General features: G+C 39.2%; 2 protein-coding genes across 2 annotated transcripts; both read left to right on the top strand.

Annotated features, from left to right (window-relative positions):
* Positions 1-6,290: 6,290 nt before the first annotated feature.
* On the top strand, positions 6,291-7,235 carry LOC121650539 (olfactory receptor 11A1-like). The gene has a single exon (XM_042002094.1). It carries the CDS (start codon positions 6,291-6,293, stop codon positions 7,233-7,235), a length of 945 nt encoding a protein of 314 aa, XP_041858028.1.
* Positions 7,236-11,700: 4,465 nt separating this feature from the next.
* Positions 11,701-12,645, top strand: LOC121650599 (olfactory receptor 6N2-like). The gene has a single exon (XM_042002164.1). It carries the CDS (start codon positions 11,701-11,703, stop codon positions 12,643-12,645), a length of 945 nt encoding a protein of 314 aa, XP_041858098.1.
* The last annotated feature ends 3,029 nt before the right edge of the window (positions 12,646-15,674 follow it).

Raw genomic sequence — 15,674 nt, 5'->3', positions numbered from 1 at the left:
TGCATTATAAAATTGACTGAAAATCATTTTTATCTAATATTATTAAGACGTGTATTTTTAAATGTTTTCTTTGTTTCTTATTGAACAGTTATGACTTCAGTTTTCAGTTGAATACTGTTTGCAAGCGATTCTCTTTGGGATTATTTGCTGCCCGTGTATATGAAATGCATGCAAGCCAGAGAGGGAGCAGTTACTAATTTGAAAAAATTACATATTTCATCATGTGTGTTCCTACTCCAACACACCTGATTCATATTAATAAACCTCATCAAATACTTTGCAAGCCTGTTAACGAGCTATTTATTGTATGTATTGTATTCATTGTAAAATAGAGAGAAACACTGTTTTACATAATGGTTTTATTTATTATTATTTAATTTGGGCATTTGTCATTTATTGCTGCATGTTCTGACCAAGACAAAATTATTCCTTTCACGTTAGATATAAACCCTCAAATCCTATGCACACTGACAAAACAGGATCAAAATGAAATACTGTGTTGGTCAGCTGGTCTGACACAATTTACATTCAGAAATATAACAAACAATTATTTTGGTTATCTGTTTTCTGCTATTCAAAGTCATCTTTCAAGAGTGTTTCTGTAAAGCAAAAAATGGGACAATTCAGAGGCTGTGTGAGTCAAGATAATAATAACTAAAGACCAATTTTTGTTCTATGCTAAACACATAATGAGCTTTCTGTCTCTCAGCTGCACCATTTACATGCACAATTAGGTTTATTTTTAAGGCGATTGCGCATGCATACCCTCGTGGAGCAGTACCACTGGAAACCTTGGGGGCAGTGTTGAGTGGTTCAGTAGCTGATGTGTGTCCAGTGAAAGGAACAAAGAAGGCAAAACATATTTAATGGCTGCACAGACCACTGTCATCTACTGCACTCCCCTTTTTTATCTCCATTTATGAGAATGTACATTATTATGATCTCATCCACTGTAGCAAGGTTTGCAAATGTCTGAAACTTAATGTTAACCTCTAAACTTTGTACTGCATTCTGGTGGATGCTTTGCTTAACAACCATGCCAAATTATAAAACTCATGGAGTATAAAAGCAGTGATCTAAATGCTAGAAAATGTCAATAAAAGGTTAAGAATGAAGGACTGTGCACAGACAGAAAGAAGCAAGGCAAAGACCTGAAAAAGTAACAAACAGTATGCCAAAAAGAATTTAGGCAAGGCAAATTTATTTATATAGCACATGTCATGTACAAGACAATTCAAAGTGCTTTACATAAGCAATACAAGTGCATTAAAAAAACAAAGATTAAAAGAAATAAAATTAATTAAATAAAAACAGAAAGAAAAGGCTAAAATAAAATAGATAAAATGCAAGAAATAAAGTTCCAGTGTGGGGAAAGATGGTATTAAAACATGATCAAGTTTAAAGATTCCAGCTTAAAAGAATCAGGTGGAGAGCTAGACTTCTACATAAAAACGACTGAAATGCAGCAGTAGACAGGTGGGCCTTTAACTTGGATTTAAATAAACTGAGTGTTTCAGCTGATTTGAGGCTTTCTGGGAGTTTGTTCCAGACATGTGGAGCATAGAAGCTGAATGCAGCTTCTTCATGTCTGGTTCTGACTTTGGGAACTGATACGAAACTGGATCCAGATGACCTGAGAGTTCTGGTAGGTTCATAATGGGTCAAGAGTTCACTGATGTATTTTGGTCCTAAACCATTTAAATCAAAATCAAACTTTATTTATAAAGCACTTTTCACGCCACAGGCAACACAAAGTGCTTTACATGATTAAAATCACTTATGCATAATAAAAATAAAACAAGCCTTTACATACATCAAAGTAGAATTACATAACAATAAAAACACTCATTAAAATATTTCACACAGTTTCACACACATGTATACACACACTCCAAGCAGCCCCAACCACTCTTTAAAAAAAAGTGACTCTCTAAATTCTGTCTCTGAACTGAATGTTGGTATAAAACATGTGAGAAAACAAGCAGGGGATCATGGGGATCCAGCCGCACTAGGGCCCAGTCCACCCATGTCCAACAGCGGCACGGCCCAGCTATCCATCCTCCTGCCCGATATGACACCGACGAGGACCAGATGCAGTTGGAACAGGCCAAGCTGTCAGCAGCAGAACAGCAGCACCAGAAGGAGAAGGACCTGTGCATGTACTGTGGGGAGGGGAGTCACCTCCTGCCTGGCTGTCCCCATGTTTCCAGGGCCAAAGGGGATAAAGGAGGGCTGCCTTCTGCCGACCCCAGGGTGAGTGTTACACCTCCCACATGCAGCTCTGATCAATTTGTTGTTCCAGTAGAAGTAGGTGCTGGTAATGTGAGTTTCCCTGTCTCAGCCCTAGTTGACTTGGGGACCGCCGGCAACCTCGCCTCCCCTGTGTTGGCTCATCAACTTCATTTATCTCTCCACCTGCTTTCCAGTCCCATCGCTGTCCGTACCATCGACAGAACACCCATCAGCGGGGTCTCGGTCACCCACTTTATTGTCCCTATTGAGCTGACGATAGGGGCTTATCAGGGGCAACTCTCCTTCGTTATTCCACAATCTCACCACCTCCTGTTTCTGGGTTTACTCTGGCTTGTGGCAAATGAGCCCGTCATCCACTGGAAGGACAGAGACGTGAGATTTCCCTCCTTATCACCTGGCATCTCATTGCCGGCACTGTGGTGTGCTTCCAAAGCGATTGAGAGCCCCTCCACAGTAGTAGATCCCTCTATTTCGGGGGTCTATAAGAACCTGACAGCGGTATTCAGCAAGACCAGAGCCACACCATGGCCGCCACATCACTCATGGGATTGTGCCATTGACCTCCTGCCCGGCACCTTTCCCCCTCGGAGTTGGATCTATCCCCTCACCCAGAGGCCCTTAAACAAAAGTTCATCCGCCCGTCCTCACCTGCAGCCGCAGGATTCTTCTTCGTCGATAAAAAATAGACGGTGGTCTCCGTCTGTGCATAGACTATCGGGGACTGAATGATATCACGATGAAGTACCACTATCCCCTCCCTCTAGTACCTAGTGCTCTGGATCAGCTTTGGATGGCCACTATCTTCACCAAGTTGGATCTCCGCAGTGCCTACAACCTTGTGCGCATCAGAGAGCGGGACGAATGGAAGACCGCATTCAGCAACCATGCAGGCCACTTCAAGTACTGTGTCATGCCCTACAGGCTGGCTAATGCTCCCTCAGTATTCCAAAGCATGATTAACAACATCTAACGAGACATGCTGGGTAAATATGTCATCGCTTACATTGATGACGTTCTCATCTACTCCAAAACCAGGTCCCGGCATGTTCGGCAGGTATTGGAGCGGCTGCTGGCCCATCAGCTGTATGTAAAGGTGGAGAAATGTGAGTTTCATCAGCCCACCATCTCCTTCCTGGGGTACATCATCAGTCCTGAGGGGGTAAGAATGGATGAGGTTAAGGTTGATGCAGTTACCTCCTGGCCACTTCTCTGCTCTGTGAAGGACCTCCAGCGGTCCCTTGGGTTTGCTAACTTTTACTGCCGCTTCATCCGAGGCTTCAGTACCGTGGCATCCCCTCTCACTCCTATGCTCAAAGGCAAAACAAAAACCCTGGCGTGGACACAGGAGGCTAAGGAGGCTTTCGAGGACCTTAAACATCGCTTTACCACTGCGCCTGTCCTGCGTCTTCCCAATCCCGATCTGGCCTTTGTGGTGGAGGTGGATGCTAGTGACACCAGCATGGGGGCTGTTCTCTCACAACGCTCAGGTGAGCCGCCTAAACTCCATATGTGCGCTAACTTTTCCAGGAAGCTTACGCCAGCAGAGCGCAATTATGACCTGGGGAATTGCGAACTGCTGGCTGTGAAGCTGGCTTTTGAGGAGTGGAGGCACTGACTCGAGGGAGTGCTCCATCCGTTTAAAGTCCTTGCGGATCATTGTAACCTTAAATATCTCCATACTGCCAAACGGATGAATCCACGTTAAGCAAGGTGGGCACTGTTCTTTTCACGCTTCAACCTTTCCATTTCCTACAGACTCGGTAGCCGCTATACAAAGGCAGATGCATTGTTCCGCAGAGATAGTCTGAGTGATGAAGCCACGGAGCCAACACCCATCCTGTCTGCCTCAATCTTTATTAATCCCATCATCTGGGACCAGGATGCCGATATCAACCCGGAGTTGAGACGGACTCCTGCACCTCCGGAATGTCTGTCCCACTGGAAGTTCATCACTCAGAGCCTGTGTGATCCAATCGATCCTTCCAGTGGATTGGATATTGCCTCGGTTTTGACCAAAGCCACAGCAGGGAGAGGAAGAGGATGGTAAGTAACCAACAAACGCCATATATCAGTAAGCCTAGCAAAATACTAAGTGTCCACCCTTAATAAGTCGCTACATGAGCCAGATTGTATCTCTGTGTGGTTTACTGTTGTAATATGACTGTCGGACTTTGGCCTGAGTTTGTCCCCGCAGGACACACCAGACGAGTATGTGTGTGTGTGTGTGTGTGTGTGTGTGTGTGTGTGTGTCTGTGTGCGGATTCAGTGTCAGTGACGAGGCAGCTCCGTCATATCATTCAACTGAATAGTAAGTACATTGTGTTTATTCACATCACGTCTATTAACAAAGGTACCTGCACCCTTTCAAGCCCAAATGTCTTAAAATAGTCACTTTTACCAAACACAGCTAAATGAATGGGGTAACTACATGGGAGCGCGGGGGGCAAATTATCCAAGACCGAATATCACAAAGCTTATGTTTTTTTGTGTCAGTTTCAAAGGGGACAACAAACTTTAAAATCAGTGTAAACCAGTCAATGACAGTTATTTTTTGATTATGAAAGCTGTATTCTGATTTACTTGTAAAGCCAAAGGAAAAAAAAAAAAAAAAAAAAAAACTCAAGGGATTCTTTTGCTGCCAGAACCATCTGCCTTGACTCCCCTTTCCTTAAGAAGTGTTATAGTCTTTCTTTCCACAACAGTGTGTTTTTTCTTCTAACGCAGCTGCTGAGGTTCTTTGGCTCTGCTGGCACCTACCTAAACCTAAACCTCCACCACTTGTGCTACACCACCACCCGGACATCACTTTCCCCACCTGTCGAAGATATGTCTATCATGGCTCATGCAGAAATTTCCTTCACACAAAAACATTAAATCTTTCTGGTCCACTTATAGTTGCCCGCACAGAAACTTTGGTCGGGCTGTTGATAGACTTGCATTAACCAGCTTTTTGTTCTGTGCAGTATAATGTTGTGTTTTGCAGTATTGTTATAATGTGTCGTATTCTGTGTAACATTGCCTACTTGGTGATAGTAGTCCAAGGGCTTGGTCTGTGGAAAAGAATTTCCCCTCTGGGACAATAAAGTCTAAGGGTTGGTCAGCTAATGCTGCTGTTTTCACGGTTTTGGCTCTTTTTTTTGAGATATGGCCTGTTTCATTTATAGTTGCAATAATAATGCTACTTTGGTGCTTAGGGGGTTATATAATAATGCTCGAGAACCTGCAATAAACCAGTAAAATATAAAAAAATACACAGTCATCACTAATGCTAGCAGCATCATGACATCTAAAACACTACTATAATCATGTGACATTACAGACAGGGAAGTAATACACAGTGGTTGGTTTTATAAGTATTCTATTGCCTAAAACTCTTAGAAGTGTGTAAGGAAACTCAAAGTATTAAATCTGATATTTTGACTGGCAGTTATCAAAGTTTTGACTCTAGAGTATCACTACCGCCATCCCTGGCCCTGACATTTTAATAAACCTACTACCAATGTATTGGTCTTCAACTAGTCAATTGTGTATTTAACTAGTTGAAGTTTTATCTTCTCTAGAAGCTATAAATTTGCTGAAAAATTGGAACTACTTACAGAAAATGCCATTTCGCATACTTAGGACAAATTGCTGTCTTCATAAAAAGTACCTGCATACATATGATACTAATTTAGCACATTTGGTAGTACTGGTTACTATTTAAAAAGCACCAGGATGATGCAAAGTTGCAATATACAAGTTGCAAGGGTTAATTAAAAGTTGTCAAACTAAAGTGTCACTTTGAGCCTCCAAGTTTTTATGAAAAGGTTTAATTAGTTCCCTGAAGAATAAAGTGATCTAATAAAACATTTCATCATAATCAAACCTTTCCCTTTATGTATTTTGGAGATGAACATATACTGAATGCAGTTAATACTTTAGAGGAGGTTGTTTGGTTTTCATGCAAAAGGTGAAAATCCTTTTTATTATCCATGTTGTTCATATTGACTTTGCAGTCTCTGTGTTTTATTATTAAACAGTTAGTTTAGGAAACATTAATGGAAAATAGTACATCACTTAATGTAACAACTTATATTATAACTTTTGATGGGTTTGTAGACTTGCACAAATTCAGATATCTTTATTTTGTATTGACATTGACAGTGTATATTTTAATAATCTTCAGTAATGTCACCATTGTGTATCTTATCTCAACACGACAGAGTCTCCATGAGCCAATGTATGTTTTCATTGCAGCTTTGCTTCTGAACTCTGTTTTGTCCAGCACTAATATCTACCCAAAAATGCTTATAGACTTTTTGTCTGATAAACCGGTCATATCGTATTCAGCTTGTCTCTTCCAGTTTTTTTTTATTTATTCTTTGGCTGGTTCAGAATTCTTTATTTTGGCTGCCATGGCCTATGACAGGTACGTGTCTATATGCAAACCCCTGCAATATCCAAATATAGTGACAAACACTACTATTGTCATTTACTTGGGTTTAGCTTGGCTTGTACCTGTTTTACATTCTACGATTGCATTAATTCTGATACATAAGGCTCAAGTTAAACTCTGTAACTTTGATGTAAAAGGAATATTTTGTAACAATGCAATTTACACACTTTACTGTGCAAGACCAAGATCAGTTACTATATTTGGTATATTGGTTGTGGTAGATTGTATAATACTTCCTCTACTCTTCATTGTTTTTACATACACAAAAATACTGATCATAGCCTATCGAAGTTGCAAGGAGGTGAGGAAGAAAGCAGCTGAAACCTGTTTACCCCACCTGCTGGTTTTATTCAGTCTGACTTGTTTGAGTGCATATGATATCGTCATTGTTAGAATAGAATCAGATTTTCCAAAAACAGCAAGGTTGATCATGACATTGCAGATAATTGTGTATCATCCTTTGTTTAATCCAATAATATATGGGCTGAAAATGAAAAAAATCTATAAACATCTAAAGCTGCTGTTCTGTCAAGCAAAAATCATCTGATGCATTATAAAATTGACTGTAAATCATTTTTCCATGTATTTTTAAATGTTTTCTTTGTTTCTAATTGAACAGTTATGAGTTCAGTTTGCAGTTGAATACTGTTTGCAAGTGATTCTCTTTGGGATTATTTGCTGCACGTGTATTTGAAATATATGCAAGCCAGAGAGGAAGCAGTTACTAATTTGAAAATATTGCATATTTCATCATGTGTGTTCCTACTCCAATACATCTGACTCATATTAATAAACCTCATCAAATTCTTTGCAAGCCTGTTAACGAGCTATTCATTGTATGTATTGTATTCATTGTAAAGTAAGGTTACCCGAGAGAAACATTTTTTTTCAGAATGGTTTTATTTATTATTATTTAATTTGGGCATTTGTCATTTATTGCTGCATGTTCTGACCAAGAGAAAATTATTACTTTCACTTCAGATCTCATCCCTCAAATCCTATGCACATTGACAAAACAGGATAAAAATTTATTACTGTGTTGGTCAGCTGGTCTGACACAATTTATATTCAGAAATTTAACAAACAATTATTATTGTTATCTGTTTTCTGCTATTCAAAGTCATCTTTCAAGGGTGTTTCTGTAAAGCAAAAAAAATGGGACGATGGAGATGAAAAGATGGAACTCATGGAGTATGAAGGCAGGGATGTAAATGCTTGAAAATGTCAATAGAAAGGCACAAGAATGAAGGACCGTGCACAGGCAGAAAGAAGCAAGGCAAAGACCTGGAAAAGTAACAAACAGTATGCCAAAAAAAATTTAATTCAAATGATTAATAATAATTTTGATAATAAAAGATTCACACTGAGACCTAGTTGTCCTCATTTTTTCAAGTGAAAAACAAGCTCATAAATAGTCACCCACTGAGATTCAAATCATTAGCATAAGTATTAAGTCAGCCTTTAAAGCAGCTTTATTAACAAATATGCAATTTATTGCACCTGAACTTAGAGAGCAGTCCTGCAATCTGGTCCCATAAGCATGTCTGGATGCACACATTCTTCATTTGCTAATATCTCTGAAGACGCTTCTTAAATTCTTTTTTTAAAATGATCTCAAGACATTTCATAAAAAAACAATAAATAAATAAATAACTTTGTCAGATTTACGAATTAGTTTGTTGACCTCAACATGGTTCATGTCCTTAATCTCAGATTAACCAAAATTTGTAATGTAAATTTTGGAATGAACTGTTAAGTTATTCTCAGTTGAAATATTTTTTTTTTTTAGGCCAAGACATTCAAATAGTGTGTTAGTTCCATAGATATGATGTCCTCAAATAAATCACATCCGCCTGTAGTAACATCAAAATGAGTGAAATTCTTAGGACACAATCACATTGAACCCCACAACACAGGCTTGTAGTTTCTAATGCAGATTCGGGTTGAAAAATTCACGTGTTCTACTACTGAAAATACCTAGACTGGATTCAAATTTCCTTTAGTTGCATAGACTCTACACATGTATTCCTAAAAAAAAAAAAAGAAAAAAAAAAATCGTTTTGTGTAGACAGTGTTTCATTACTAAACCAAATAAATAGTTTTTAATAGTTTACAACTTTGTGCAGTGTGATAATAAGAATTAGCAAGTATAACTGAACATGTTTTGTTCCTGTTAGAGGGGGTGGGGCCACTTTCAAAATGCAACATATCTGGACCACAAAAGTTCATGGACAATGCATGTTAAGCAAGAATTAAACATTTTGTGGTTGCTAACTTAATTTAAATTATGTGCATTAAAAAATTAAATTAAACTAATGTGTTTTAGTAAAGACTAATGGTTGCACGTGTTGATACAACTTAACCTGTTTAGTTTTAGCATTTGTAAAACTAAAGTGGTTTTGGGTATTGCGGAGCACCAACCTCAAATTTAAGCCAAATGCCACAGCAGGCTAAGACATGTGGCTTTCTATAAAAACGAGTCACGCTAAACCAGTGCACTCATCACAATGTTTTATTTTTCTTTATCTGTCATGGTGGCTGCTCTGCTGGGCTTCCAGTTCATTGATTAGGCTCATTGGCTCCACCTGCAGTTCCCTGATTGCTCCCTTGTCTCACCTGTGCTCTGCTTTACTTAAACCCTCTCCAGTCAGCTTCTCTCTGTCTTGTAGACCAGGAACCAAGAACAAGAAACTGGATGCCCTCTCCAGAATTCATGACTCCCCAGAGGAGGAGCAGATCACCAATCAGACTGATTACATCTTACCACTCTCTGTACGGTTGGCATCTACCAGGTTGGACCTTGAGAACAAGATAACCGATTCACATCAACATCATCCAGTACCAGTCAACTGCCCCATGGATCGATTCTTTGTCTGAGGTATTGTCTTTTTGCCCTTGCTCCCGTTTGTACTGTCACCCAGGGGTTAACAAGACCCCATCTGTGGTTAAGGGTCATCTCTGGTGGGAAACTCTGTTCCAGGACGTTAAGGAGTCCAGTCCTGCAGACACTGCAGCCAAGCCAAGCCTTCCCGTCGACCACCTGTTGGTCTACTACGTACTCTTCCTATACCCTTTCGTCCTTGGTCTAATCCAGGGCTACTCAATTCGGTCCTACGGGGGCCGCAGTCCAGCAGGTTTTCCATGTATCCCTGCACCAACCTGAGTCAAATTAATGAGTCATTGTGTAGCACCTGATTGGCTGTTAGAGCCACCTAATTTGACTCAGGTGTGTTGGTGCAGGGATACATGGAAAACCTGCTGGATTGCGGCCCTCGTAGGACCGAATTGAGTAGCCCTGGTCTAATCTATGGATTTCATTACAGGTTTACCTGTCTCGGACAATCACTCTGTGTTACTCACCATCGTCGATCAGTTTTCCAAGATGACGCATCTGGTTCCCCTTCCCAGGCTGCCTTCATCCAAAGAACTCGGTATCATCCTAGCTAAAGAGGTTTGTCGTCTTCATGGTCTTCCTGTCAGTATTGTTTCTGACAGGGGTCCGCAATTTGTGTGAAAGTCCTAGAAAGAATTCTGTTCCCTACATGGGATCCAGGTGGTCCTTTCGTCTGGCTTTCATCCACAGACTGATGGGCAAACGGAACAGGTCATCCAGGAAGTGGGAACCAAGCTACGCATTTTGTGTAAGCAGGATCCCTCTATGTGGTCACAGAACCTGCCGTGGGTGGAGTACGCCCTCAGCTCCCTTCCCTCCAACTCTACCGGCCTGTCCCCATTCTATACTGTGTATGGTTACCAACCTCCTGTGTTCCAGATCCAGGAGGGGGTCACTGGGGTTCCCTCTGCCCATGCTGCAGCTCATTGCTGCCAAAAGGTATGGCGACGAGCCCGCCGGGCTCTTATCTACTTCTGCCCTGTATTCCAGGTCTGCTAACAGGCGACGGATCCCCGCACAATAAATTAACTTAAACTTATCCAACTCATGTCGTGGTTTGAATTATTGGGTCCTCTGGGAAAACCCTTACATTATCCATATCACCATCGTAAGAAACAAACACTTCGAGTGATGTAAGGATATATAAAACGGTGCATTTAGATGACGTTAATGGTATAAACAATGATGACGGTCAACAGAAAATATCTCCCCAAGCTCACCCTGCCTCCATGCTCCAGGCCCAAACCCGACACAGGTGAGCATAACCATTATCGAAGCCAACACACCCACAGTGCCAACCATAATTACCAGTGATGTCACTATGCATGTGCAACATACATTATAAGGAAAAATAAATAACCTGACATATGGCTCCTACATTGGAAAACAGGTTTCCATGCAAATTTCTAATAAACTCAACTAATCTGCGATTACTGTAGGTTATCAGCTACTATGCTGTTTATAGTGCTTTTAATAAATTCATTCAACTGAAAAGTAAGTACAGTGTTAAATCTGATATTTTGACTGGCAGTTATCGAAGTTTTGACTTGAGAGTATCACTACCGCCATCCCTGCCCCTGACATTTTAGTAAACCTACTACCAATGTATTGGTCTTCAACTAGTCAATTGTGTATTTAACTAGTTGAAGTTTTATCTTCTCTAGAAGCTATAAATTTGCAGAAAAATTGGAACTATAAAAAACCAATTTGCATACTTAGGAGAATTGCTGTCTTCATAAAAAGTACCTGCATACATATGATACTAATTTAGAACATTTGGTAGTACTGGTTACTATCTCGAGTGGAATATTTAACCCAGCAAACAAAGTAAACAAAGCAGAAGAGCACCAAGATGATGAAAATTTGCAAGTTAATGTACAAAATCACATAGGATTAATTAAAAGTTGTCAAACTAAAGTGTCACTTTGAGCCTCCAAGTTTTCAAGAGAAGGTTTAATTAGTTCCCTGGAGAATAAAGCGATCTAATGAAAACATTTCATCATACTCAAACCTTTCCCTTTATGTATTTTGGATGTGAACATATACTGAATGAAGTTAATACTTTAGTGCAGGCTGTTTGGTTTTCATGCAAAAAGGTGAGTTAGTTTAGGAAACATTAATGGAAAATAGTTCATCACCTAATGTAACAACTTATATTATAACATTTGATGGGTATGTAGACTTGCACAAATTCAGATATCTTTATTTTGTATTGACATTGACAGTGTATATTTTAATAATCTTTAGTAATGTCACCATTGTGTATCTTATCTCAACACGACAGAGTCTCCATGAGCCAATGTATGTTTTCATTGCAGCTTTGCTTCTGAACTCTGTTTTGTCCAGCACTAATATCTTCCCAAAAATGCTTATAGACTTTTTGTCTGATAAACCGGTCATATCGTATTCAGCTTGTCTCTTCCAGTTTTTTTTTATTTATTCATTGGCTGGTTCAGAATTCTTTATTTTGGCTGCCATGGCCTACGACAGGTACGTGTCTATATGCAAACCCCTGCAATATCCAAATATCATGACAAACACTACTATTATTATTTGCCTGTGTTTAGCTTGGTTTGTACCTGTTTTACAAACTACGATCTCATTAATTCTGTTACATAAGACTCAAGTTAAACTCTGTAACTTTGATGTAAAAGGAATATTTTGTAACAATGCAATTTACACACTTCACTGTGCAAGACCAGGATCACTTACTGTATTTGGTATATGGACTGTGGTAGATACTATTATACTTCCAATGCTCTTCATTGTTTTTACATACACAAAAATACTGATCATAGCCTATCAAAGTTGCAAGGAGGTGAGGAAGAAAGCAGCTGAGACCTGTTTACCCCACCTGCTGGTTTTATTCAGTCTGACTTGTTTGAGTGTGTATGATATAATCATTGTTAGAATAGAATCAGATTTTCCAAAAACAGCAAGGTTGATCATGACATTGCAGATATTTTTGTATCATCCTTTGTTCAATCCAATAATATATGGGCTGAAAATGAAAGAAATCTATAAACATCTAAAGTTGTTGTTCTATCAAGCAAAAATCATCTGATGCATTAACACGTTGATTGGTAATAGTTTTTATCCAACATTATTAAGACGTGTATTTTTAAATGTAATCTTTGTTCATTATTTTGCAGTTATGACTTTAGTTTGCAGCTGAATACTGTTTGCAAGTGATTCTCTTTGGTATTGTTTGCTGCATGTGAATGTGAAATACATGCAAGCCAGCGAAGAAGCAGTTAATAATTTGACGATATTGTGTTCCTACTCCTACACACCTGATTCATATTAATAAACCTATTCAAGTTCTTTACAAGCCTGTTAACGAGCCATTCATTTCATTCAGGTGTGTTAAGGGAGGGTTACCTGAGACAAACACTGTTTTACACAATGTTTTATCTTTTCTTTTCTTTTTTTTTTTGTTAATTGCTGCATATTCTGACGAAAATTTTTACTTTCTCTTTAGATCTCAACCCTCAAATCCTATGCACACTGACTAAACAGGATAAAAATTAGTGTGTTAGTCAGCTGGTCTGACACAATTTACATTAATAATAAAAGATGCACACTGAGACTTATTTTGCCTAATATTTTTTGGTGAAAACTATTTTTAAATAGTCATCCACTGAGATTCAAATGATCAGTTGTGCATCAGTATTAAGTCAGCCTTTAAAGCAGCTTTATTTATAAATATGCAATTTATAATTTATTGAACTTAGAAAGCAGTCCTGCAGTCTGGTCCCATAAGCATGTCTGGATGTACATATTCATCATTCACTAATATCTCCTGAAGAAGCTTCTTAAATTCTTTAAATTTATTTCAAGACATTTCATAAAAAAAAAAATGTCAGATTTACGAATCAGATTGTTGATCACAACATGGTTTATATCAGGACTCACCAACCTTTTTGAAACCAAGAGCTACTTCATGGGCACCAAGTCATGTGGAGGGCAACCGGTTTGACACACTCCTCTAAAATAACACATTGTAAATATATATGTGTATATATATATATATAACTAGTTATAGTCAATAACTTAGAGTGGGAAATATATATATATATATTTATTTATTTTATTATTTTTTTTTTTTACTAATCTCAGCAATATGGTAGCGTCACTTTTCTGTGACGTTGCCACTGACAACATCTGGCATCAGTTTCTTTTTTAGTGAGTAGACTGGCATTGCATGCTGTTTACCTGTGTATTGTATTCAGGTGTGTAACTTGACACTGCAACTCTGAGTGAATCTTGCAGATGTGCATCAGTGAGACGTGTTCTGTGTTTGTTCTTGATGAAGTTCATGTCTCCAGCTTATCCTAAATACTGGAGCATAAATAAAATACCCACATTTGTCTACTAAAGAGGCACCAATTCAAAACTCTGCAAGAATATCACAGACCTCGTATGTTATTGTCAAATAAATGGTGGTTCATTGTTACAACCTACCCCACTACTGGTAGGTTGTAACACATAGACTACAGCTGAAACAATCAATGTTTACCTCAGGAGTGTGTGTATGTGTGTGTAAATGAGTCTACTGGAACTAACTTTAATAACAGTATAGCTGCTTAATGAACACTGCAATTGTGTGAAAAAGCTATGTGTGATATCTAGCCTATATAATTTTTGCAGATAAGAAAACAAAGAACAAAACAACAAAAGATCAGAGCCAGTTTGTTTAACACTACTGCCTAACCTTTTGTAAGGTGCTTTGGATAAAGGTGTCTGCTAAATGATTGTACTGTAATAAATCAATGTTAAATAATGATTGGGAGCCCTGGAGTGCAAGCTTGGCGGGCCCAAAGACTACGTAGGGTACATTTTATACCCCACTTCCTTTGGCCTTGAGTTGCAAAATGGCTCCATGCAGACAACTCAAATTTTATCATCATCTGAGGTCTCAGAGTCCTCAGCATTACCTTTCAGCTATGTTTCCCCCCTTTGGGAGGATTTTTCTTCTGCTTTTCTTTATTCTTTCCCATGTTATTTGGTCTTGCAGTTTTGCCTTTTCCTTTCTGTTCCTCTTCCATCAGTGCTCGTTTTATTGGTGTAAAGTATCTGAGAGTATTTCAGATTGCCTCTTCTTCCTGATTCTCATGCTTGAAAACTCACCAAATTTTTCCTAACCTCCAAAGGAATGTGAAAATGTATGTATTTTGGGGTGCTCGGGACTGTTCAGGCTAAATTGAATGTGAGCGCCACCTATTTATGTTGCCCCGCCACTGCATGTCATCAATCTTTATGAAATTCGCTACACATGTTCTAAATGCTGGGGCGAACAAAAAATCCTCATGGAGCAATGGCTAAAAATCAACAGGAAGTCGCCATTTTGGGGTTTTGCTCACTTCGCTTAAAATCTATCTCCTCCTAGAGATTTCATCGTACTGCCACCAAAATTGCTCAGGACGTTCAGAAGGCATGTATCTTTAAAAGCTATCAAAAGTTTTTTAATAGGAGAAAGAGCATAGAGGGGACGGGGCGACACAGTTTGATGTCTCGCCATGAAAAACGAAAGTGATATAACTTCCACATAAAACAACATATCTGAATCAAAATGGCGTAGGATTGCCAGTCCCATCCTGAACTCATCTACATGTCAATAATTGGATTATGAATAGGCCACGCCCCCTGGTGACAGGAAGTCATGGTTTTTACTCGAAGACCCACTTCTCTGATGTTTTGGACACAACCAGGTCCAAACTGGGTCAGACAACAGAAAACAAGTTGGTGATGATATCCAGTGAAAACTGTTGCTCTATGCAGCAGAGCGAGACCGCGGCGCCATGGCGAACTTCGATAAGATGCCATGACATCATAAATCAGTATAAATCCCTCAATTCTCATCCAATCCTCATCAGACTTGGAGAGATTAATCAGGGTATGGCCCTGAACAAATCCACATGACCAATTCCGGTCTAACCCTAAGCCTGCGCACTTTCAACAGGAAGTACTTTTTTTCCAGACACCATGGTCCTTCTCCTCAGGAATGAAACTTACACATTTGAAAGTGCCTCACAACAGGTCCAACCCTTTCATGATACCACAATAAAAAAACTCAAGTTTCTTTGCCAAATG

The sequence above is a fragment of the Melanotaenia boesemani genome, chromosome 12 (genome assembly GCF_017639745.1).
Source record: "Melanotaenia boesemani isolate fMelBoe1 chromosome 12, fMelBoe1.pri, whole genome shotgun sequence".
NCBI classification, from domain to species: domain Eukaryota; kingdom Metazoa; phylum Chordata; class Actinopteri; order Atheriniformes; family Melanotaeniidae; genus Melanotaenia; species Melanotaenia boesemani.
The sequence above is the reverse complement of the archived record's forward strand: the minus strand, read 5'-3'. Positions and strand labels throughout refer to the sequence as shown.

Bases quoted from the DNA above. Each gene is read 5' to 3' on its own strand.
- LOC121650539 (XM_042002094.1), top strand. From the start codon at position 6,291: ATGGAAAATAGTACATCACTTAATGTAACAACTTATATTATAACTTTT.
- LOC121650599 (XM_042002164.1), top strand. From the start codon at position 11,701: ATGGAAAATAGTTCATCACCTAATGTAACAACTTATATTATAACATTT.